The 26225-nt window shown below is 32.6% G+C and overlaps 1 protein-coding gene across 1 annotated transcript in view; it reads right to left on the bottom strand.

The window, feature by feature from the left end:
- LOC129809431 (tyrosine-protein kinase CSK) overlaps positions 1 to 26225 on the bottom strand; it is a 49986-nt gene that overhangs the window by 9174 nt on the left and 14587 nt on the right. The window contains exons 2-5 of the mRNA XM_055859254.1: positions 16585 to 16964; positions 9747 to 10174; positions 2149 to 2637; positions 1892 to 2053 (exon numbers count right to left, since the gene is read on the bottom strand). Of these exons, the coding sequence (XP_055715229.1) occupies positions 1892 to 2053; positions 2149 to 2637; positions 9747 to 10174; positions 16585 to 16881 (1376 nt within the window). The 5' untranslated portion in view covers positions 16882 to 16964. The remainder of the gene's footprint in view (positions 1 to 1891; positions 2054 to 2148; positions 2638 to 9746; positions 10175 to 16584; positions 16965 to 26225) is intronic.

The raw sequence follows: 26225 nt of genomic DNA on the forward strand, positions 1-26225 counted from the left end.
TCCCTCGAGTCGACCGGTTCCTCGACTCGACCGATGGACCAAGTCTTGAATGTTTGATGGTCAATTTCTATGAAATTGTCACTGATTCGTATTTATTTATGGAATAATTGACCTATTAATGTTAGATCATACGCCAAATATTAGTGTAAATATAAATAAATTGAATAAATAACTCTACCGGTCGAATTGAGGAACTGGTCGACTTGAGGGCACTTTACCTTACGGTGAGGCTACGGCGAGCATTTTATTGTCAGGGCAGAATCACATTGACAGTAAAATGCTCACCGTCACCGTCAAAGCCCTCACCGTATTTCGTTGATTTACGCATTTTCATTGTAATTTTTACGCAAATTCTCAATTACCGTGTTACATTATCTTATACTCGGTGGCACTAGGCGAAAATAATATAATAAAATTGAAGAAATAAAACGAAAATGCGATAAACGGTGAGCAAAAAAACTGTACGAAAAACTGTAGCAAAAAAATCCTACAGTTTTTTTTTGCTTACCGTTTATCGCATTTTCGCTTTATTTATTCAATTTTCTTATATTATTTTCACCTAGTGCCACCGAGTATGAGGCAAGGTAATATCGTAATGGAAAATTTTCGTAAGAATTGCAATGAAAATGCGTAAATCAACGAAATACGGTGAGGGCTTTGACGGTGACGGTGAGCATTTTACTGTCAATGTGATTCTGCTCTCAATGTGATTCTGCCCTTAAATTGAATTACTGTTTAAATTTGACCTTTTTCTAAATTTGACTTTTTACTAATCAAATTTGATTTAGTTCTGTTCATTTCTGTATGAATCCCAATTTTAATAAAAAAAACTGTTATTATGAAAATTAGGCACAGATAAAAGCATAAATTTGTAAAACAATGCAGACAAAAATTTTGGTAGTTACCAATGTCTATAATGTCAAATAAATAATAATAATGGCAAGCGATTTTTTCGAGACATCAATTATTTTTTTGTTATACAAGAATAGAATTGTCAGTCCCATGCCTCGTGGATAAAGTGCAGTGAGAATCAATGCACTTAATTGGTCATTACAGTGAGGTAGTGAGATTAATTTTGACCGTCTCGTTTCGTTTTGCAAAACTTCTTACAAAAAATCTTAAAAGTCTTTCTGAAAAAATAAAAGTTTTATATGAGTAATAGCTTCTGGTCAGCATCTTCTAAACCCATAAACAGTATATAAACTTTTATTTCAACATGTACAATGAGAAAAAAGAGAGGGTGCGATTAACTTTTTTTCCTCATAACTTTAACATTTTTTAAGTGTAAAAATATATCAACATTTTTTAATGTTAATTTTACACCTTTTTAAGGGTAAAATTAGCATGAAAAAGGGTACTTTTAACCCCCAATACACCTAAAAAATTAGCAGGGTAAAATTAACATTTCCGGAATGTTATTTTAACTTTTTCGGATTTCTCTCAGTATAGTTATTTTTACTTTGATGAAATTTGCTGGCACAAGTGTTTTTTTTTTTTTGTAAATTGAATTACCGATTTTTTATCGAATTAGCTCGCATACGCCGCATGCGCCGGGCTTTCCCATTTAAAAAGTAATAAACAATATCGCTTTATGATTAATTATAAATTATTGTAAGCCTTATAAGACATACAATGACTCTTTTTATCCAACGACATGTGCAAGTGAAATGAGTGGGTTTCCTCAATTTCCTAATCAAATCATAAAGCACTTTCACTTTTAAAAAAAAAACCTTATTATGCAAAATTTGAATCCGACAGAATAGTTGGAAATTTCAGCATTATTTTTTTTTCTTTTTTCACCAAATCTTGCCACAGAGAACGGGAAAAATTTACAGTGTCTCAGATCATTCCCCTCATCAACCAATCAGTTTTTTTTTCTCAGTATACTCACAATGCAAAATTAATTTGATCTTTTCGTGTAATGTGCTGTCGACCCCGCGAACGAAGATAGTCAACAAGGGATCCCTTGCTCATGTACTCCGTCACAAGATAAATATGCTTGTTGGTGAATACTAGACCGATAAATTTCACGAGATTCTCATGTTCCAGTGTTCTGAAAGACAAATACATTGACACACAAAATATGATGAGATCATCATTCCTCAGAAACTATTTCTTATTAGATTATGAGAGAGAAGAAACACTTACGTCATAACTGAGGCCTCTGCTAGGAATTTTTGAGCAGCTCCATCATCTTTGAGCATCTTCACGGCCACCTTCTCACCCCTCAGAATACCAAGTTTTACATCCCCAAATTCCCCCTTTCCTATGCTCTCGCGCAATTGAATGTCACTTTCGGGATACACCCAGCCCTTATCTAGGAAATCCTTGGAATTTATGCAAAACTCCTGTTTACCCTTCTTGGGTAGACACTTGATCAATTGTGTACACAATCCATCGGCATCCTTCTCATAGTGCTGCACCAATTGGCCCAAATTCTCAAAGTACTCCTCATCGTCTATTGTCAATTTGTTCTCCAAATACTTAACACGATAGTGCTCAACTTTTCCCTGGAAGCACACACACAGTGTGTAATCACCAGGGAAATTTGTTGATTCTCGCACAAGAAAGAGTCCATCTTCGCGTGGCTGTAGCAAATGTTCTGCCTCATCTCTCGTTATGCTCCCATGAAACCATCTGCAACAGCCAGTGAAATCATCATCACAATCAATGAAAGTACTGACACACTTTTCCATTTCACTTGGATCATCAATCAAATACGGAAATCAATTCCCATCATTAAAGAAAAAATAAACAAAACAACCAACTGAAAATCCAACAAAATGCATCTTTCACTAATACTTTTCTCCATTGAACAAATCAATCCATAACCCCCAACTTTCATTTTCAATCAAAAAAAAAACAAAAAAAAACTTCTCCACGTCAGGTGTGTCATTTCTATCCATCACCTGATAACGATAATATATCATAACTTCTCCCACATTATACACACATTCACCATAAATTTGAAAATCTATCGTAACACATTTTCAAATTTGTCTCTCATTCGATCTCCTTATATAATAAAAAACGATAAAAATTTTAACTGCCATGTCGTCTGTCTTAATTGCATTACATTGACTTCATTCTCTTGATTTACTGAGCTGATGATGCAAATTGAAAGCTCTCATATTTGAGGAAAATTACATTAATGGCAAATTTAGTAATCAGTGAGTCATTTTGTGATACTGTCTTCTCTTGATACAGCCGTCATGCTTTTAGCATATGAAAATAAAAAGCCTTCACACTCTCATGCATCCAGTCACTTTCAGTAAGTGACTTTGCAAAAGCTCTCACAGAAATACTCTTCACACAGATAATTTTATTGTCCAATCTCGCCCCCATCTCTGATTTCCAGAAGAAGACTCAAACAGTTCATTGATTGTTCCAAATATTGGATAATTTGCATTATTATTTCATTCAAGATCTTCCATTTATAGAAATTTTCCTAATGTGATCATCATCACACAAAAAAATTTATATACTGCTCACATTGTTCATTGAAGAATATAAATTTATAAGAAAAACCATATAAGGGATTTGTTGTAAAGAATTTTTATGGCAAACTTCCAGAACCTTAAAGGCAAATCGATTCTACTAAATTATATTTCGGAGGAATTCAGACAAATTTTTGAAATTAAGCCTGTGTTGGAGAAACCTACGGCCTGAGACGTAAGATGGCTTAACGTTATTATAATCAAAATAATTATTAAATAGACTACATTCCCATCAGTTTTCCCACTAAACCGCCTTTCGGCTTAAGTCGCAAGTCTGTCTAGGGAATTACATTGGTTTTCAATTTTTAAAAATTCATTTTTGCTGCTCGAACTCAAAGAGAAAGCAGGTATACTATAATAATCGACTTTTTTTTTCAACTTGTCACCATCTTGGAGCTTAAGCTGTAAAAGATATCAACTTCCGCTCTTCGGTGACCCCCAATAAAAAACAATATCTCCACACGTTTTTTTTCTTTTATCCCTGACGCCCCTTCATCTCCACCAAAATTTCTTTTATTTTTGAATATGTTTTGGAGGTGGTCCAGGTGAACATTTCGTCCAAACATACCTATAACCTAAAAAAATCGCCACCTTGAATTTTTGAAGACAAAAATTTAACTATACTTTATTGGGCCTATTTTTCAACCGATTTGATTAAATTTGAAGTTTTTGGGAAGGTCTTAAAATTTACAACCCGACTGCGTCGGTCACAATCGGTAATAAATCGGTAGAATACCCATAAATGACCTCTCTTTTAAATATTCTTTTTTTCTGTCCGTGAACTTATTAGCCTACTAGAGGCCAAACGGTAAGAGATACGAACTCCCCCCTCCCCATAAGTCGACCCAAGGATCATTATTATGACTTTTATTTCCCCCAACTTCAAAATTTAACTACTTTAGAGGGTCCATTTTTCAAAAGTTTTGGTTAAATTTGGATATTTTGGAAAGGTCTTGTAATCAGTAATGAATTGGTTATATAACCTCAAATGGCTTATTTACATATTTTTTGTCCGTATGCTTGTAGGGTAAATTAAGCTAATTGAAAACCTGCTTCAAATGGAAATTTTCGCTACTCCAAATAGAAACGTCACTGTTTTCATGATAAATACAGTACTAAATTACTATATTTATATATTTTCTATACCTCAGTTTCATTATTTAGTTAATTTTGCTCCAAATAAAGCGAAAATCTATTCATATTCACAAATTTTAATTTGTTAATATCTCAGAAAAATTAAAAGTGTACCTTTTCACCATTGAATTTTTCATAGATCGACCATGTTTTCCAATGAAAAACACAATGAGGTGACTGTTGTTTATTCGTTATGTTTAACATTTATGCCATATTTCTGGATAATTTTAGTTGAATTAAGTACTAATCTTTATTGTTAATGGTACGTAAAGTTTTCAAATGAAATAATTACCTATTTCGTGAACAAAAAGGGTTTTTTTCTGAAGTGTCTGCAAATGCTTCATGAAACATAATTTTTTCCAAAGAAATTTTCTTATTGTTTTAGATGGGAAAGGAGAAAAGACCAGGAATAAGAACAAATCCTGCACTCAGGATGAGCAACTCAACAAGGTTTTGGAAGCCTTTCGTCGCAGTTTAACTTACACTGTTTGTCTCCAATTAGAAACTTTCCCTTGTCTCCATTTGGATTAATATGTTTCCAATAGAAGCATTTTACGCTCACGTATTTTTTTCTTGTATTTAAGAAGTTTTCAAATTATATCTAAAGAATTTTCACTAAACAGTGACACTCTAGAAGAGTCAAGGAGCAAATTTATGTAATTCTCTTCAGAAAAAAATATGAACTTAATGTGTTGAATCTTCTGTAAAAGTTAAACCGTCTGAAAATGGTTTTGAATTAGGACATTTACCCTAACTCATGCCAAAACATTATAGAAATATCATTTTTTTTTACCAATTTTCAATTTTAAAAATGCTTTTGTGATAAGTATATCAATCAATTTAATCAATCAAAAGATCATACAAAAAACTAATTCACGGAGACCTCTTTTTCGTAAGTTCGAGTGTTTTGCAAAGCTGGAACGCTTTGCCATATCTTTTTTTTTAATCAGTAATTACAACATGTCACGAATATTATCGTATATTTCCAAGTCATTCAGAATAAAATTCTAGGAAATAGAGCTCTTAGCAATTCATATCACTATGTTTGACCAGTCTGCGAATAAAATATTAATTGCATAGAAAGTGTATATAAAGGAATTCAGTTATCAGGATTTCTTAAAAACTGAAATCACAAATATGATTCAAATTTTATACACTTCTTTTTTAGGATTAACTTGAACGAATGACTAAGGTATTAGGTGAGATTCTTAACAATCTCACCTACTATAATCCTAACAAAATTTCATGTCGTCCGATCGACCTCAAACTTGGCCAAAATGTGTTTCAGCACTTCCTGATCACGAATATATATGTGGCTATTTTACGTTCCCGGCCGGCCGGCCGGCCGGCCGCTCTTTGGAGCTTAATAGCTCCTAAACTAAAAAAGATATCGACTTGCGGTTTTCGGCAAAGGTTATATATCGGGTGAAAATTGCAACTTGGTGCATTGACCCCCCACCCCCCACCCCTCCTTCCGCCATTTTGAAGACCCCCCTTTTTTTGTTTTCTCAATAGCTCCGCCCCTATGGCATCGAGCGGGCTCAAATTTTAGTATGTTATAGCTGGGCCTTAGAGCTTTCCATCAATACCAAACTTAAGGTCCCCCGACCCCCCTGACCCGAGCTATAAGGGTCCAAAAAAAAATTCTTAAAATGGCCATAACTCCGGTTCTAATTATCAGAATTTAAAAAGTGAGGGCTTTTTGGAAAGCTCTCATGAAATGCCACTTCCTCTTCTAACATCGCAAGTTCATAAAACCACCGCTAGGGGTGCTATTTTTAAAAAGAAAATTTTTAAATCTTAAAAGTTAAATAACTCAAAAATTCCATTGTGCATCAGGCTGAAATTTTAGTATGTTGTAGCCGTTGATGATACCTATCAAACAAAAAAAACCTTAAGTCGATCTAAAACCCCTGACCCGAGCTATAAGGGGTCAAAGTTCGAACATTGACCGGCCTCTATCTCCGGTTCTAATTAACATAGCGACCTAAATTTTACCTTTTTGGTTTCGTCTCAATGAGGACTTTCAGATGGAAGTTCAAAAAGTCACCACAGGTGGCGCTGTGATAGCGTCAAAATTCATCGAAATTCAAAGTCACTTTTCTCAAAAACGGCATTGTGCAAGTTAATGAAATTTTAGTATGTTGTAGTCCAGTCTAGGACGTTTCCAAAATGGTGCGTATGTGCGCTGTGGTTTCAATAGAACCGGAGATATGAGGGGTCAAAGTTCACGAAATTCAAAAAATCATATCTCCGGTTCTATGTGACCGATTTTGATGAATGAGAGCTTAAACGAAAGACCTCACCAAATGCTACAACTTTCTAGAATATTTGAACTTCGTGGGACCAACACCAGGGGCGCCACAGTCGAAAAACCAATTTCAATATCACATAACCTCAATTATCTCGACTGTCGCTGAACCGATTTTGATGATTACTTCAACATAATTGTAGAGCACATTTGTCTCTACATTTCGTTCATACATCATTTTCCACTCAGACTACGCTATCACTCCGATTTTGCCGTTTAAGTGTGAAAAAATTGATTTTTCCCATAATAACGCTTTGAAATCACTCAGATGCCAATTTGACTGCCTCTACTCCACCAAGACACTTAAAATATGGTTTTAAATGGAAAGTCCCGCAAAATACAACAATTCTTTGATATAGTTGAAGTTCAACAAATGACTACTTGGGGCACTCTGGATGAAAAAACGAGTTAAGAAACAAAAAACCTCGCTTATCTTGGCTTCTGAGTAATCGATGAGTTCAAGTTCTACGGCAAAATTATAGAGAACATTCTGGTCTACATTTCACCCATATAACACTTTTCTGTCATTCATCCAAATCCTTGATATTTTGGTTTAAATACAAAATTTGTATAATTTCACGAATTTGATTCAAGATAACTGAATGGCGTCTCCCAACTTCAGCTTCAAATCGAATTTGCATGCACTCCGAGTTAGCTCACGTTAAGAATCTCACCTACATAAGCCGGTTAGGATTATCTGTCCCTTTTACAAGGCAAACGTGGTGCAAATTTCGATCAAAAAAAAATCTTCGTTGAATCTCGAACTATATTCGTCTATTAACCTTGTCACATCTGGATATACTATAGTTAAAACTTTTTTTTAATTATTTGAAAGGTATAAAAAATCCAATACGTGTAGAAAAGTACGAATTATAAGTTTGCCCAAACCCAGGAGGAAATGATAACTTTTCGATGCTATCGATTCGATAGTATCGTTAAATCTATATCGACTTTTTACGAATTGTTGGGCCATATATTGTAATACTTTTAAGAGAACATAATCTTTGCAAAATATATGAATTAGTTACAAAAAGTGTAGCTATCGTTTAAAAATTTTCAGAATCAACAGTCGATGTTATCGAAAGAAGTTATCATATCAGCCCAATAGTTTTTTTTTTTCAGATGAAAATTTAAGAAAATATTGTTCCTTATTGATTCGAAAAGACAGGCAGGGGGAAAATTCTTAATCTCAAATGTTTGTGGAGTTTATATTATGTTAAAATACATAAAACATTTTTTGGTTAAAAAAATCCTAGCTCGATATAAGCGGGCATTTTTTACTGGTGATTTTTGGAAAAAAATTTAAAATGCACTTTTTTGAGAACGAGCTAAGATTTTTTCTTGCTCTTTTTATATTCTAAGGGCAATTTTATTCTCTTAAACCCATTCCTTACCATGGTATTATACATCATACGCAAATTGAGTGATTTTAGATAATTTATTCCTGGGCCATTGTTATCTGAATTGCTGTCGGGAATGGATTTTTAGTAACTTTAGTTCTTCTATTACTTGGGAAATATAGTCCGACAGAGAAGAAAATACATCTTGTTATTGTTTTCTTACTTCGCGGAAGGTCATGCAAAATTTTTGCTCAAAATGACGAACGGAAAATTCGACATCCAGTCGAATTGGTTAAAATTGGCCTCTTTCCTCTTTCCTGATTTGGATTCTAATTGCCAATTTGTTTTCTTGGATAGTTACACTATCTAAAGCAATAGAGTTTGTAATGAATTAATGCATAGAATTTAAATTCAGTAACCGTTAAGACGTGTGTTTGACAGTGGCTCCCCGTCCCCGCGCCCCCATAATAGATAAAAAAAATTTTCTTTTCAAAAAATTCGTCTATTAGTCTGTAGGAAACTAATCTCAAAATATGAACATTCTATCACAAGTATTTCTGGTACATTGTCTGAATGGGTTAAGACGATATACTCGATTTTGAATTATTATGTTCAATTTTTTGCTTTGTGATTTCTTTTGATAAATTAAAAAAAAAATATTTCTCAAAATTGTCAATCTCAAAAAATCTGTTTTTTTAATAGTTGATCCAATAACATTGAGTAGGTACTACATTTCCTCAAAAAAGAGTTTCACTTATGAGTTTAATTTTACTGAAAATTTTGTTTTATTTTTTAATTTTTAGGTTTTTTTTAAGTGGGTTTAAACCTGAGGTTTATCCATTATTAAACGGAATCAATTCAAGATAATTTTGAAATTACTTAATAAGCATGTTTCTACTAAGTTCTTCACTCAGGCTTTCTTTCTTTCTCACTCTAATAAAATTTTTAAATTAATATTCAGCAAATTTATATGCATCTTTTATGAATTTATTTTATGCAAAAATATCTCCCCTTAGCCTCTGAATATAATTTTCCAAATGAATTGCTCTTATTTTAGAAATGCTAAACTGTTGCAACACGATACTTTTCAATCAGACCACTTATGTTTATATTTATTGAAATGTAGAGTAGAATTTGTAATTATAAAAAAAAAACAGACATTCATCTTTCATTTTCATCGTTCATATTTCTTCTATTTATAACAAGATTGCCCCTCTGAATATTGTATGGAAAAGTTCTCTTAAAAATATCTATTTCAAACTTTTGCATAAAATCCCTATTAGAGAAAAAAAAAACAAACAAACTGGGAAATGCATTCCAGAACGTGTCTTTCTTCCCAAACAACAGATGGAAAATTTTCCAGATTACACCATTCTCACTCTCACAATAAAATTATTTGTTAGTTTCAATCGTATTACTGGGGAAAATTGTGCATGTAAATATGAAAGAGGAAAACAGACTTACGGCATTGCGTTCAATTTCACTTCACATTTCTTCTGATTCGATGGTACTGTAGGCGACAGTGATGATGCACTGTTCCACGTGGAAGAATTTCCCTTGTCAAACACTATACCACTGTGGGATGAAGACATTGACATCGGAACAGTGGGACCCGATGCTGTAAGTACGGCCAGTCCGGACATATGATTGTTTCCTGCCATGGGAGGTGCTCCATTGCCGGCTATTTGACTCGTCAACTGGACACTATTGAGAGATGTTGACATGAGATTCGAGTTGGCCAGTGAGGTGCCAGATGGTGGTGGAATTGTCTGATGTGGATGCATTGGCTGGAGATTCGGTGACTTGGGCGAATGGGCTGCATTCGAAGCCGCTGTTATTTGTTGATTTGCGTGCAAGTGATTGGTCAGGTGTATAGGATTTTGATTTTGTTGCTGAAATCAAACAGGAAAGGACTGATTGAGCAATCTGTGGGAGATAGTGGGGTGGGGCTATTTCCAACATTGATGCACTTTTATCCCACGCTTTTCAAACATGCTCGACTAAAATTCAAAACCTTTAACAGCTATATTTATGTACTCTAAAAGCACTATATCAGCAAGATGTGTTACATACGTTCCGGGGAAGTATTAAAAAAGATTGTTTGAAATAATATTTCAAAAAAAAATGCAGCTATATTTTGTAAGAATTTATTAGAAGATACCTGTTACTTAGAGAAGTCTAATTTCAATAAATTTAGTGGGTTTGGTTTAGTAATAGGAATATTGGAGATTTGTTTGGAATTTACAATGCCGAAAAATAATCCCATTTTAGACTTAAGACGATTTAATACGAAAGCTTTAAAGGGCGCTTTCTGCACAAGCTTATGTAGCCACATTATTGATAATTGTCGCTTATATCATAAATTAGCAATATAATAAAACCTTATATACTCAACAAAAACTATTACAATTTGGCCCTTATGTGCTATTATTACGTATTTCGCCCCATATCAATAAATGCTCTACTTGGCAATCTGAACAATTCCTTTTTCCGACCAGAGAATTTGGTGTTGGAAGGAGATGAATGACAATAATGTACTAGTAGGGTATATTCATAGCTCTTACCCTCATTAAGCCTATTCTAGCCTAAAGCTTTAATACTTCTTGTACAATTTAAATAAAATGTTGGCTAGAGTTCCACAAATGTGTGCTATATAGTCTGTGAATTTTTTAACTCGTAAAATATATTTCTTTTTTTTTCCTTTTTGAGTTCGAGCAATAAAAAGCACTCTTTTTACCATGTCAAATTCATAACTTATGGTTTAAAGCATAATAAATCAGCAGCTCGATAGGAACCCTTGTTTTGCCCAAAATCTTGAAAGTGGTAGTTGAATAGGTTATACAATATTATAGGAGTATTATTTATTAACACTAAACCTACCAAGACCCAGTCAAATTGACCGGTTTTAAAACTTTTCAAAATTAACACATATTTAAACGGTACAATGTCTCTATCAAACTTTATGAATTTCTTAAAATATGCATTTAATATATTTTTCAGTGTTTCAATTTTAATTTTATCTTCTTTTCCAAGAAAAATTTGTTGAGTCATTTGACCGAGCGCGCTAGGAATAACGACCAAAAACAGTCGCTGGGTTTAGTGTTAAAAAAAATATTACTTTTATGCTTAGTAGGGGAGACTGGGGCAAAAAGTCACAAATCGAAAAATTCAATATCTTCCAAGGTAAAGAAGATAACGGCTCAAATTTTTTTCTATAGATAGCCTCCATGGACCTTCAATGTCGTAAGCTTCTTAGAATTCGAACAAGGAATTTCGAAAATAAAAAATATTGAAATTTTTAATCCTATTTTTGAAATATTTTCCTTGCAGAAGATAACAATTATTACCTACTTATTTTCCAAAATTGATGCACTGGTGAATATTTTCTAAATAATTTGGATCAATTGAATACGAATCCGCTATCTATTTTAGAATTTCACAAAAGTTCTTTTCTCCAGAAATCCTTTTATTAAAAATGGCCACTTGGGGTAAAAAGTAACAAAAAAGCGAAGCAATTTCTGATGTCTCACGGCGAAAAGAAACGTAATTATCATGTCTCGCCGCTTGTTGTTTGCATTGGTCAAACGATTTGCAGTCTTTTGTGTGTGTTTTTTCTTCTAAAATAGCTTGAAAAGCGCTTTTCTCGTTTTCTCACTTTTCTCGTAGAGAAAACTGTGTTTTACAAAGGTGTAGATGAATAAATTTTCTATGAAAATATGTCCTCTCGGTATTTTTTTCAAATTTACGGAAACCCGTAATGAAACGAATCAAAATATGATGATACCCAATGTCTGGTACTATTTTCCCCAGCATTTTTGAGAATAGTCACAAAATTACCTTTTAGAAATTGGCTTGATAAACGTATTTCCTTATAAAATAGAGGAAAATTACTTTCACAAAGTTGTAGAGCGGTAAATTTCCTATAAAACTGCGCAAATTAGAAATTTTTGAAGCGCTCGAGTAGCTTGTAAAAAATAAAATATCCGTTTTGTGACTTTTTACCCCAGTCTCCCCCAAAAAGAAGATGGCACTCTCATATTCATTCTTAGCCTTTTTGATAGAATTAACTCTAATGATAAATAGATCATATTGCATTATCGGTGCATGAGTACAAAAACTTCCGGAAAAGGTCTACAATTATTTTTGTATAAAATAATTAAAAAATAGATTGTAAAATAAATTTTAGTTCATAAAAAAAACATAAACACCAAAAAATATAAATTAACAAAGTATGAATTAAATTAATATTCTCACAAAATCTAATGACGTAATTTCAAAATAAAAAAAAAGAAATTTAACGCCATTAACCATGCAATCGAAAGAAAACCGCTCAGAAAAATGCACAAAATTCACTTAACCCACAAAACTAAAAACAATGTGAATAAAACCTTAAAATTCTAATAATAATAATAACAATTTTTAGCAAATCGATAATTCGAAAATAAGTACTTATGCCTCCGACATCCGGGGCACACCTTTTAGATCGGTAAAATTTAATGAAAACAAAATTCGCGTCCCTTTCTTTTTCAAAAGATTTGCATACATCTATCCCACTCTTTCGAACTCAAAATAAGACAACCAAATTTAATTTGATGTGATGTTAAAAAAAAAAAAAAACAAGAAAAGCTCAAGAGCAGGATTGATATGCTAAGCTTTTAAGAAAGAAAAGGATGTGAATTTTGATTTTATGAAATTTTCCTGATCTAAACGGTGTGCCAAATCCAAAAATATAAAATTTTAAATTTAGACAGTTGAATTTTCACGACCATGAACAAATTTCTTAATGATTTAACAAATTTTAAATCATCTGTCGTTTTTAATATGAATAAAAGGTGTAAAATTATTTTACTAAATTATATCAATCTCAGTTTCAGAGAAAATAAGTTTTAATGTTTCACTTATTACCGTACGAAATACGATAAGTTCAATTTATTATGTAGGGGAAAGCGCGCTACCTTCGGACGACTCAAACTTCGGAAAATTCAATTTTTTTTCTATGTTCCTTATGGATTTCACCCATAAGTCTTCTCTGAAAATTTTGAGGCATTGGACTAGCTATTAAAATGTAATATTATAATGGGCCAAATTCATTTATAACACGTTGAAAAAACTGATTCGTTCGAAGCATAAATCGTCCAAAGGTAGCGCGCTTTCCCCTACTGAATTTTTTTGTAACAAGAATTTTTCGTACGTAAACTTAGCGTCTATGACCTACGCCACCGTTGTATATCTAATAAATCCAATGAAACAACATAATTAGAACTTGGAAAAATCTTATTAAAACAGTTCTAGGTCGTAATTTCTTAGCAGGCAAGATTAGAGAAATATAGAAAAGCTTTTCTACACTGAGAAAAAAACGGGATTGCGATTACCTTTTTTTCCTCATAACTTTAACACTTTTTAGGTGTAAAAATATATCAACATTTTTTAATGTTAATTTTACACCTTGTTAAGAGTAAAATTAACATGAAAAGGGTAACTTTAACCCCTAATACACCTGAAAAGCGTAATATTTACACCGATTTCGGATCAATACTGCAGGGTGAAATAAACATTTCCTGAATGTTATTTTAACTTTTTTCGGATTTCTCTCAGTGTAATAATCATTAAGTTCTTTTTTAATTATTAAAATTATCAATGAATCATTATAATATTGAATATAAGTTTACCCTAGCATAGCATTTATTGCTATTAGGCGGGAAATATGAGTCCTACATGAATTACTTTTTTAAATTATACTTTTAATCTTAAGAAATGTTGGGGTTGTTTCACGCATGACTGCGTTTAGAAAATATTATTTTTTTACAAACATTTTAATATACTGCACTATATTTTTTTTAATAGTTGTTATTCAAGAGTAACAAGTTTTATTTTACATACAATTCATATTTATAAGCCGGCCCCAGAATGAACAGCATCATTATTAGGAAAATGGCTCAGTAAGTGCTAGCAATTTTAACCCTATCACAATGCTTCAAAGTAGTACAACTTCAACAGAGCAGAACCTCACTTTTCCTTTTATTGGGATTTTGTGTATTCCAAAAAGTCGACCACGTTCCTAAATAACTGGCACATACAACCTGAGAAAGAGCTTTTCATCGCTCTGATCTGGAGGTTGGTCACCAATGCTAAGATGGCGGTGAACGCTGAAAACTACACAGTCCTTCATCAAAGTGAAATTGTGCTCCGATAGCATTGGTGATGAATAAATTTATTTGTCTATCTAAACTATAATTAATTTTTAAAATCATTCATGAAAAATTGTAGTGCAGTTTTGGGTTTGTAAAGAAGACTCAGGACACTGTCACGGCATAATAAAACCCTCGGTGAGAGTGATTAAGGATTTATTTCTCGACTTAAATTCCGTACATGGATGGTATCAGTAGTTACTCACTGAGTGGACTGAGTAGACTAATTATTCTTTCCTGTTCACCCTCTTTTTTAATTTTCCCAATAGCTAATTATTTTGGCAATGTTGTGACTATATTTCGGAGGCTCCACTCTTATCACTTTATTTTATTCCGGGTGCTCAATCTGCACCACGATTTGCTTTCATCTTTGGCGGTGTTCAGACTCCGCACCATCATTTTGAGATAAGAGTGTCGCTTCTATTTAATTACTTCACACTTATGGTTTGACAAATACTTTTTAATCATATATTTTTTGTCAATTATTTCCTGTTTTGATCTGAATTGTTTCTGAAAGTTATATTTCTAGAAAAATCTTAGGATGATGAAATTTTCATTGAAAGTAACCCTCAAAGTCGGGTTACTACAAAATGTCCTAATTTGAAATCAGTTTGCAAAAAACTTTAAAAACATTTTTGTTTAATTAAAATTTTGGAATTTTGTAACAACTAAAGAATTCATGGCAAAAAGTACATAGGGAGACTGGGGCACATGTAAACATTTTCAATCGATGCGAATTTGAGGTGATTTTTCATGCACACAGTGATTTTTTGGAAAATATTTCTTAGCCCATGTTTTACCCTTGGGTATAGGCAATACATCGAGGGTAATGCGGATGCTGGAAAACAATTGAGTTTTCCATAAAAATAAAATTTGCGTCACTGTGTATTTTTCTCTTTTCACAAAATACCTGGGGTAGAAGTAAACACTTTCTGGGGAGGATGTAAACACCCTTTTTTCCACCCTTGAAATTAACTTTGCACTACTTTCAATTATTTTAATTACTTAAGAGATATATAAAGACTGTTTATTTTTCAAAAAATCACTACACTTTTTACAAAGAATAATTAAAATAGCAAAAAAAACTAAAAGCATGCAAATCAAAGACATTTTTCAATGGATTTTCCCCATATTTTGACATCATGTGACTTCTTATTGAACACAACAAAAAATTTCCCACCATCAGATGCAGCTGTCAAACGAATGTGGGTAATGAAAAAGAAGAAGACAAAAATAAATTGGGAGGCCGCCACCGTCGCGGCCTTTCGAACCCCAAACTCTTTCGTTGCTGGGTATTTTGTCATTCATTCTACACTCGCGACATCTACATCAATTACAGGGAAATTGGCTGTTTACATCTACCCCAAATGCTGTTTTCTCATCAATTATTAATTTTTTTAAAATAATGAGAATCTTAATTTCTCTAGTAAATGCATTAATATAATCCTAAAAGATGTAGGAAAGAACTGGTATTGCTACATTTCGATTATTTTACACAGTTTTTAATTTCCAGGTGGAAATCCAAATGACCAAAATAATCGAAATATCAACATTTTCGGGAAAAATTACTTTTATTTTTAAAGTATTAGGATTTTATTGACCAATTCATCTGTGGACATATATCCCCACAGTATCTATGAATGCTTATGGGTTTTATCCTCTGGAGTCTTAAAATTAATGAAAAAAATCACAGTGTTTACAACTACCCCTGTTTACTACTACCCCAGTTCCCCCTATAAGATTGTTTTCATATTTTATGATAAAAAAAAAGGTTTTTTTTTATATCAGCGCCGTTTTTAAAATTTGGAAAGCTATTTCGTGTGTGTGCAATTATTCTTATGTCAATAATTACAAATTCGTATGTTTTTTTCTGTTCCGGCAATGTTATTAATCCCCGGACCGCCTGCATAATGATAAAACTCTAGGGAAAAATTGTGGTGTATAAGACTGCCCCTTTCTATTATGAGCTTTACCCAGTAACGTTAAGCAATTAAAATTTTTTTAATAGCAAGTTCATGATACTCATTTGAAAGATCGTTCTTTAAATCTTTCCCATCCTTGAGATGGGGCTATATTAGGGACAAAGATGTAGGCTGTATTAGTAAAATACTTACCACATTAGAATGTGGCGGCACCTGAGGCGGAGGATTTGACATCTGGGGAAGATGCTTGGTGGCGTTGGATTGTGGTTGAGTGTGCAGAAGAACACCCGGTTGGGGAGCTGGACGTTTGTGCTGGCGAATTGGTGCTGTTGGTGGCATCTGATGAGCTGCCATAAACCATGGACAGTCGCCCGATGTGGAGCCACCGCCACCAGTGCTGGCTGAAACCTGAGAGAAACCACGATGGTGACCGACAACAGCTGTTTGGCCAGATGATTGCAAATTCAGTGCTGTCGCGTGACTATTCATTACGACCAACTCAGTCGCTCCACTAGAATTCCTTCGTGCTACTATCTGCTTCCTATCCGATCGTCGTCGCTTCAGATCTCCATCTGAAAGACGCACAAACACAAGTATAACGTGAAGATTTTATACATTAATCACGGTTAATTTATTAACAAATAATAGGTCAATTACAGGCAATTTTCTTTCTATTTAACTTTTTTTTTTAAAGGAAAATCACCAATTTAGTACTACTTTGTTACAATTTTTATTCTTAAACATTTTAACTCTTGTTTCATCGTTCTTATTCGTATAAAGTCAAACTTCATCGTCTCGAAAGCACTTTTCAACTGCGACATGAATCATCACCTCCGTGCAAAAACAACTCAAAATCGCCAAGAGGAGTAAGTAATATTATAAGAAAAAAAAATTCTCTCTCCATTCGGTAGAGATGTTCAAGTAAAAACAATCAAATATACTACACTACATATGCAATATACGCAATATTTGTCAGTCATATATATCCAAACACAATATTCAATGTACAAATAATTGAATTTATGAATAAGGTATAAGTAAATTGTCGGTTCAATGTCAAGCTCGCGCACACACAATTGACTATGGAAAACTATGAATTGCGACTTTCCTCACACCATAAACAATACAACGAATTATAAACAAATACTTTTTTCCCACTTCGACAAAGACGCTGAAAAAAAAATCATCAATTCCCTCCAATTGAAACGGAAATAGACATCTTAAGTGTTTAAAAATTCATATGATAGAGAAAAAATAAAGTTTCCTGTGCATTTATCATAATTCTTCTCTCTCTCGCACTTAATACCTCCTCAGTGATGCAACTCAAATGCATTATAAGAGTTTAAGTGATCGAGAGGGAATTGAGAAAATGAGGAAAATTCAATAAACTACACTTAAACAGGAAGTATTGAGTAAAGGCTAAATGGATTAGAGAATCACATGTAATATTTCATATCTTTAGTTAAATTTTCTTTTCTATTTTTAAACCTGAATTTCAGCTCGAATATTAAAGAAACCTCCTTTACATTTGAATTTATAAATGTAAATGGATTACCGTACATGTGTATAGCAAATTGTTAGAAAAAGGATTGGCAAAGTGTCGTTTATTTTGCGAAATGCTCAAAATCTTGACTTAGAGCCAAAATAGACTTAGGCTGATCCTCGAGAATATGCACTGCTCATTCTGTACAGTTCGAGCAGTACATCGATTCACGAGCGTAACCAGATAAGTTTTTGACTACTTGGTAAAAATATTTTATAAAATTAATATTGTCTTACTGCTAAAAAAGGGAAAGTGTCTCAGATTAATATAAAATGGAGTGTTGTACGAGATAATTGGTTTTGTACATGGCTAAATTTCCGATTAATCAGGCAATCGGCAAAGGAAATAGACAGTAACCAGTAGGGGAATTCTGTAATTTTCGTGGCATTATCACGCGTGAGTTCGAAACCTGACAATACCATTCGAGCTTTTTTTTTGTCATATCATATGAGTTTGAAAATGCAATTCATTGAATTTTTAATGAAATCCCTTTACTTGATGATTTTATGAAAATACAGTACGTCTTGGTTGATTTGTTTAACAAAATTCGTTGTCATTTCAATTGCCAGAAATCTCAAATACAGTAGAGTCTCTCAAATCTGAATCTCTCAAATTCGAACGCCGTTTGGATTCAAAATGTCAATTGTGAGGTCATGATAAAAAGTTCGTATTCTGGATGAATGAACATCAAATTTATGTGCTTCTTCCTGAATGTTTACATACATTATGATCGTATAAAATGAAAAAGAAGTATGTTACTGCTAAAACTTGTGAGAAAGTACGGGAATTTGATTCAAAGTACAGTTTAATCTCACACAAATTTCGTTAGTTTTGAAAAAATCGTTCGAATTTGGGAGGTCAGAAATGTCAAAAATACCCCCCGAGCGTTCGAATTTAAGGGACTCTACTGTATGTGAATTTTGACAATGCCACGTGAGCTTAAATGACAATGTCACGGCTAGAGAATCGCATTTTCGAAAAAGCTTTCCGATTCGAACCCAATTTGTCATATGGCATTGCCAGAGCGTTACAGAATTCCCCTCCAGTCTTGACTGATTATTTTCAAGAATTTGACGTCTGGTTTTGTCGTGCCACTCGTTCTTATCCCATTCACCCCATAGAGGAACTAGACTATACCTTTAAATACAAGTCGGAAAACCGCTTAACCTAAAGAAGATTCGAATTCAGGCCACTTGCACCTGTTTCATCAGTTAATCCGCAGTCTATTCTTAAATAAAGTATAGGATAAGGAAAAACTCTTCCTTGAGTTTCTAGGTTTCATTCCACATCACATACATTATATGTTACAGCAATATAATAGTAAACGACTTTTTTTAGAGAGAAATAAATCAATTTAAGCTCTTACGGATTAACACCCACGAATTCGACATTTCTCCATAACAAGTGAATTGGTTCAATTGTCGAATTGTGTTGAAGCACCTTATGCAATAAACCCATGTTAATTGAAAGCACAAATCGAAAGTAAAATTTAATTTAAAATTGAAGTGCTAGAATTGTAAGTTGAACTCCACCTCTGTGGATTGCATATTTACCTGGGGACAGTACACCAGTGACAATTGATGTTATTTTTTATCGAGTCACAACGCAACGTGCCACTTTATAGGTCAAACGTGTAAGAGAGCAATGCAAAATGCAACAATTTCCGAGACTGTGAATATACTCTCTCATGGTTAAACACACTCACTCAACTCAACTCCATAATCCAGTACAGATGCACACAAGATGATAATATACAATAAAGTTTTCTCTATATCAACATGATATAAACTAAAGATGCAGATCAATATTGCCACTTGATGCCCAAAACGCTCAACAAGAAGTTTGGAACAATTTCAATTAACATTTTAATCTTATTTCCAATCATTCAAAAGCAGTAACATATATCATAAAAACATACCCGCACAAAATTGGAATTAATTTAACTAAGAGTTTCATTTTCTTGAGAGGAAATTCACTTTTTCTCTCTCGCTCAACACTCACTTTTGCGATTTGAGATAAACGACAGGAAATCAAATTATGCACACATGTCCAACTTTTGCTTGAAATAATTGATGAAAGAAGGCGAGAGAATTAATTGTACCTCAATAGCCCAATCTTCAATATATGCAAAAAAAGCTTGGCTTCAAATTAGCAACGCTGCCAGAATTTATCATAATTGCATTTTCTGATTATTCTGAACAATGGCGAAAAACATGATAAAAGCGAACCTGAAGAAGCAAACCTTAAAATCATCAAATACAATAAAACCCAAAGGGGCTTCCCCAACAACTTCTTTTAGTTATTTTGGCTGAAAATGAAATTTTTGTGAAAAGATCATGTTTCTGAACTTGAACAGGGTGTACGTAAACCGAGGCTTTAATACTTTAATTTATATTGGTAAATTAATTTATGCAATACTCCGAACCTATACGATATCTCTAATTGTCTATTTTCTTTAGATACTCCTAAGAATCATTTGAAGAAACATTTGTTTTTTTTTTTCGAAAATTTTGATTCATATTCAATTCTTCTCAATCCTACTTCAATCCTAATGAAAGTATAAAATTTTTAAGCATGTTTGAGAAAATATATAAAATTTCAGGATAAATGTCAAACCTTTAAACTATTTTTTATTAACTAAGAACCTGAGACAACTTTTAACGTATAAATTAGCAGGGAAAACATCTGATACATATCTTAGAAGACTTCAGCAATATATTTATGTATCAAACATATCAAATGCGTTGACTATATTTGAAACGTATTGTATGTATATATATACACTACAAATACCTCATGTATGAAACTATTCTCCATAATTCAGTTTAAATATTGGGGTTCAGCATCAAAATTTAAGAACAAAAAAATATAATTTCACTCAGAAAATGTATGGTGAAAATGTAAAAACGATGCTTCTTGTTCCAATAGCCACTGTCTACCTCAAATTTGTATAATTACATTTTAATAAAAGTGTTTGAATCATCGCTCAACATCTTTATGAAATAACAGTAAAAAAAAAATCCAGATCACCAGATGGATGTGAATCATTTATAGAATCCTCATAATTATCCCCCTTTTACATTTATAATCCAGAAGGGTAATAAAATTGTAAATTTCTTCTAGTTATTCTCAAACCTCTCCGTCTAGTTATTATTAAATATGTACTAAAAAGGAAATGATGTTATTGAATACCAAAGTCAAATTAAATACCACTGACTTAAGCTAAATGTCTTAAGAATTTCTTATATCCATATTTTTCAAATGAAATTTGTATGGTAAATAACATTTCCCTACTCATATGACTTTCTTTCCTAAATATTCTACAATTTTAATTTTAGTTCTCTTAACTTGCACCTAAATAAATTCTGTGAGATAAAAAAGCCTAACGATAATAGTTAAACAATTGGTGTCAAAATTAAAAATTTTGTAATCTAGATTTTTTCATGCACTTTTATGTCGCATATTTCGAAGATTTTTTTTTTTTGAATATTTTGTCCAGTTCTATTAATTATACTTCATCTAGTCCGATCTTACTGAAAATTTTTTTTTGTAAAGAAAAGCTTAAAGACACTTTAGACCAGCTTTTAAATTAAAGATAAATTAAAAGGAATTTGACATTTACAGTGAGTGTCAATAGTTTGTTGCCTAATGGATGTTTGAGAAATCAAGTGAAAAAAATGATAGAAAAAAATACTTTTCCAAATTTTTCTTTTTGCAGATGAGTTCCTTGTAATCCGTAGATATTATTTATAATTTTCAAAAAAAATAATTAATTTTATTTCATATCAAAAATAATTGTTTTCCAAAAGTTGGTCATTTTTGAAAAATCAAAAGTTTGTTGCCTCATTAAAAAAACTAATTCAAAATGGTGAAAATGTGCAACCAACTTTATGTAAACCGGTTACATTTTGAGCTTATGTCATTTGATAGGCAAATGGTGGATTTGTACATTTTTAAGGCTGTCAATGGTAAATATATAGGTGTAAAAGTGATGATAAATAACAAGAAATAATCAGTTTTTTGATAACTCATAATTTAGGTTATAATGGCAAATTACAAAAAGTTGAAAGGTGGGATATTGTCCAGAGATACTGCTGGAAGGAATCGGCGTCGCTTAATTGCCAAATTTTATGGAAATTCATGAAAAGTTATACATAAAATGGTCAAATATTATAGTTATGAGGCACGAGTACATCTGAAAAACGCTACTGGTAGACCCAGGGTTTCGACTCAGAAAGTCGATAACCGCATTCTAGGGATCTCTGATAGTAACCCCATGATGTTTGCTTCAAAAATTCAGAGTCGGCTGGTTACAGAAGGCATACAGGCTTCAAAACCAACCGCAATTTAATGAAAGTGGTAAGAATAATTACTTGGTTTGCAGGTTTGCATTGGTAAACAAAACCAATCTGGTTAAAAGGTTGTAAATTCACTTGGAGCATGCTAAATACGTAAAAATACAACCTCTTACGCAGTTTGGTTTTGCTTACCAATGGAATCTTGCGAGCCAAGTACCTATTCTTATATTTTCTTTCATTTTGAGTTTGATTTTCGAAGCATTTGAAGCCTGTATGCCTTCTGTAACCAGCCGACTTTGAATTTTTGAAGCAAACATCATGGGGTTACTATCAGAGATCCCTAGAATGCGGTTATCGACTTTCTGAGTCGAAACCCTGGGTCTACCAGTAGCGTTTTTCAGATGTACTCGTGCCTCATAACTATAATATTTGACCATTTTATGTATAACTTTTCATGAATTTCCATAAAATTTGGCAATTAAGGGACGCCGATTCCTTCCAGCAGTATCTCTGGACAATATCCCACCTTTCAACTTTTTGTAATTTGCCATTATAACCTAAATTATGAGTTATCAAAAAACTGATTATTTCTTGTTATTTATCATCACTTTTACACCTATATATTTACCATTGACAGCCTTAAAAATGTACAAATCCACCATTTGCCTATCAAATGACATAAGCTCAAAATGTAACCGGTTTACATAAAGTTGGTTGCACATTTTCACCATTTTGAATTAGTTTTTTTAATGAGGCAACAAACTTTTGATTTTTCAAAAATGACCAACTTTTGGAAAACAATTATTTTTGATATGAAATAAAATTAATTATTTTTTTTGAAAATTATAAATAATATCTACGGATTACAAGGAACTCATCTGCAAAAAGAAAAATTTGGAAAAGTATTTTTTTCTATCATTTTTTTCACTTGATTTCTCAAACATCCATTAGGCAACAAACTATTGACACTCACTGTACATTTCAGGTTAAAAGACAAAAGAAAGTTGTCACTTTAAAGATCTTTATCGGAGAATACTAATATTAATAGGCCGATTTAAAGATTTAACGTTTAAAAATTAATCTCAGAATTAAGGGGCTTAATTCTCCGTAACTTTGTTGTTAATAGAATTTTAAAACTAAGAGTTAGAAATTCTATACTCAATAGCCCCTCGAAAGGTTTTATGAATCATGATTTTTTTTAATTATCTGGAAGATGAAAAACAAAAAATCCATGATTTTTCGTATATTGGTCTTCTTCGTCACTTTCCATCATGTGTAAACTGCCGTCAGCAGAATTTTATGTTTGGCGAAGAAATTAATTTCCGTAACGAATAAACACAAATTATATCATCATCAACTATCGCATTCGTTACTCTATTAGTAATTTTATACTTCAAAATTGGATCATTCCACCATCCATATAAATCAAATACCTCAAACCTATACTATTCTATCCATATTTATTACCAACATATAGTGTCTTAAGAGGCAACATAATTAGGTAGATACAACCATAAAATACAACTGTATGGCTCAGCAGGTTAAATCCAATTTGAAAATATCAATGGAATGCCACTTTCCTGGATAAAACGATTAATTGTGTATATGTGGCAAAGATAGTACATAAGGTATCTTCTATATGGCAACATATATAATTGTAGCATGTAAAAAGAAGTCCAGTGTTGTATAATTTGTACCAATGTATCACCCATGTGATAATTTTACTGTCGTATTTTTCACATGTTTTCACCTATAATTTACAATAGACGTGGATAACATTTTTTGTGGTCTCTCTTGTCATTTAACTTTGTTACGTTTTTTCTATACATTCCTATATTTCCGGACAAATGATATTACGAAATTTTAGCATGAAGTCACTGTGATTGTAATTTATATATCAAATAAAAATCCATCACAATAGAAATGGAAAACCAAGCCCTGTGCTATTTTTTTTTACCTATAATTTTGACTCACTTTGCATCTCAATTAACATAGCATTTAAATATAAATATTTAGGATAAAATATTCATGAATTGTTGCAGACCAAAATGTGTTTATCAAATCAAAATGATTCAACTTGTGCTTTGCATTTATAAAACAATTCTCCAAGTGATTTCCCACAGTATTCTACACAAAAGACATTAAAAGTAAAAGTTTTAGCAAAAAAATATATAAAAGAGATTTTAATGTTTCAGAAATTATTCCTTCTCACTTCAAGTTACACTTTGAGGTCTCCGAAAGACAAGATAGAAGCTCTTTTGTAATATTTTCGTCAATGAGAACTCTCGAGTACGAAAAAAATTATACCTTTATTTAGTTATGTGTGATTTTTATTGCACAAAAATCCGCATGAAAGAAAATTCAAAAATTCACACTGCGTCATATAAGTGAGCATCTCATTTGCGAAGATTTTATTACATTTTTTTGCGTTGAAGGTCTCCAAATTTACGATTAAATTAATGGTCATTGTGTATTTTTGACCAACTCTCAGAGGCGACACTGTTGTTCATGCATTTTTGTTCTTCACATTATACACACTCCTCTCCGCCTTTTGTTTACTCATTGTGATTCTCACCGAAAACCACTCTGTTCAAACTTAAAATAATAATTATATAAACACACAAGCGCGAGGAGACTCCACTTATTTGAATGAATTTTGATAATTGACTGACTCATACATGGCATTATCTCAATATAAGCCGTAGGAATGATGAAACAACCTGCTCAACTACGACTTGTAAATTATGCAGAAAAAAATCCTACTCTGTGGGATGATCCAGCAGACTTGAGACATCTTGAAACTTTTTTTTCATATATACATATTTTGTATTAGAAAAGTAATTTTCAAATAAGTAACCCTTAATTTAACGAAATTTTAGATACATGGAAGAAATGTCATGGTCCCCTATAGTTTTTAACAAGTCTTAAAAACCTTTAACCCTCATTGGACCCCAAGCAAAAATTATGTTCATAAACCACCGTAATTTTTAAATTATTCTACGTTTTGTATAAGAATAAATATAACAATATGTATACGTATCGAAATAATGACTATAAATCTCTATAAATAAGGAATAAATACTAAAATATTCAAAATCCTGATGTAAAATAAATTTCAAACCATTATAGCAAAGTTTAAGGAACAAAACAAACCGAGAAAGTAATAATTCCGAAAATTTCCACTTATAGAAAGAATCAAAGACCGGAAAGTCGACATCTGTTACCGTTTGGAATGTATACCGGACCAGCAACAAACGGAAAAACGAACGAAAGCTGGATCGTCAATTTTCTCAATCTCTTGATACAATTATGTAAAAATTTGATTTTCCAAAGAGGTGGGAGCAAAGTTATAAAGATAACGAAAAACGAAGAATTATATCTAAAACATAATAACCTAGATCAGAACATGATCCAAATAAAGAATGTTTCACAACTCCATATGGGAACACAGAATTTTTCTTTAATAAACAACGTACTAAATTTCTATTTATATCATCTATATATGTTACAATCTTATTATCAGATTCTATGCACTCCAGATAAATCGAAATTCCATTCATATTGACTCACTCAATGGGCCACACTCACTGAATGGATCATAGGGTCGCACTCAATGGGTTAAGTGGTAGAGTATTCGCTCTACGATGAAAGTGTCCCAGGTTCGAATTCCCTTTAAGTCACCAGGAATTTTTCTGGCGTGAAGGTGTTCGCATTGCATCCAGTGTGCTTCATTGCACTTGATTCCAAGGGGCGTGAGACTAAAAATCCCATCCCCGTATAAGAAAAAAATAATAATGGATGTCCCGGCCCTGCAGAAAAGCCTAGGTTCCTCTATGAAACGTAGTATCACCGTCATTATAATTATTATATCCGAATTAGGTTATTCATTCATTCATTCATTTTCAACTGTTTATCCCTATTGGGGTCACGGGCTCAGGACACCCAGATTAGCAGTCCACGCCTGTAAATCTTCCTACTTCAGGAAGATTAGG

Source organism: Phlebotomus papatasi, chromosome 1 (genome assembly GCF_024763615.1).
Source record: "Phlebotomus papatasi isolate M1 chromosome 1, Ppap_2.1, whole genome shotgun sequence".
Lineage (NCBI taxonomy): Eukaryota > Metazoa > Arthropoda > Insecta > Diptera > Psychodidae > Phlebotomus > Phlebotomus papatasi.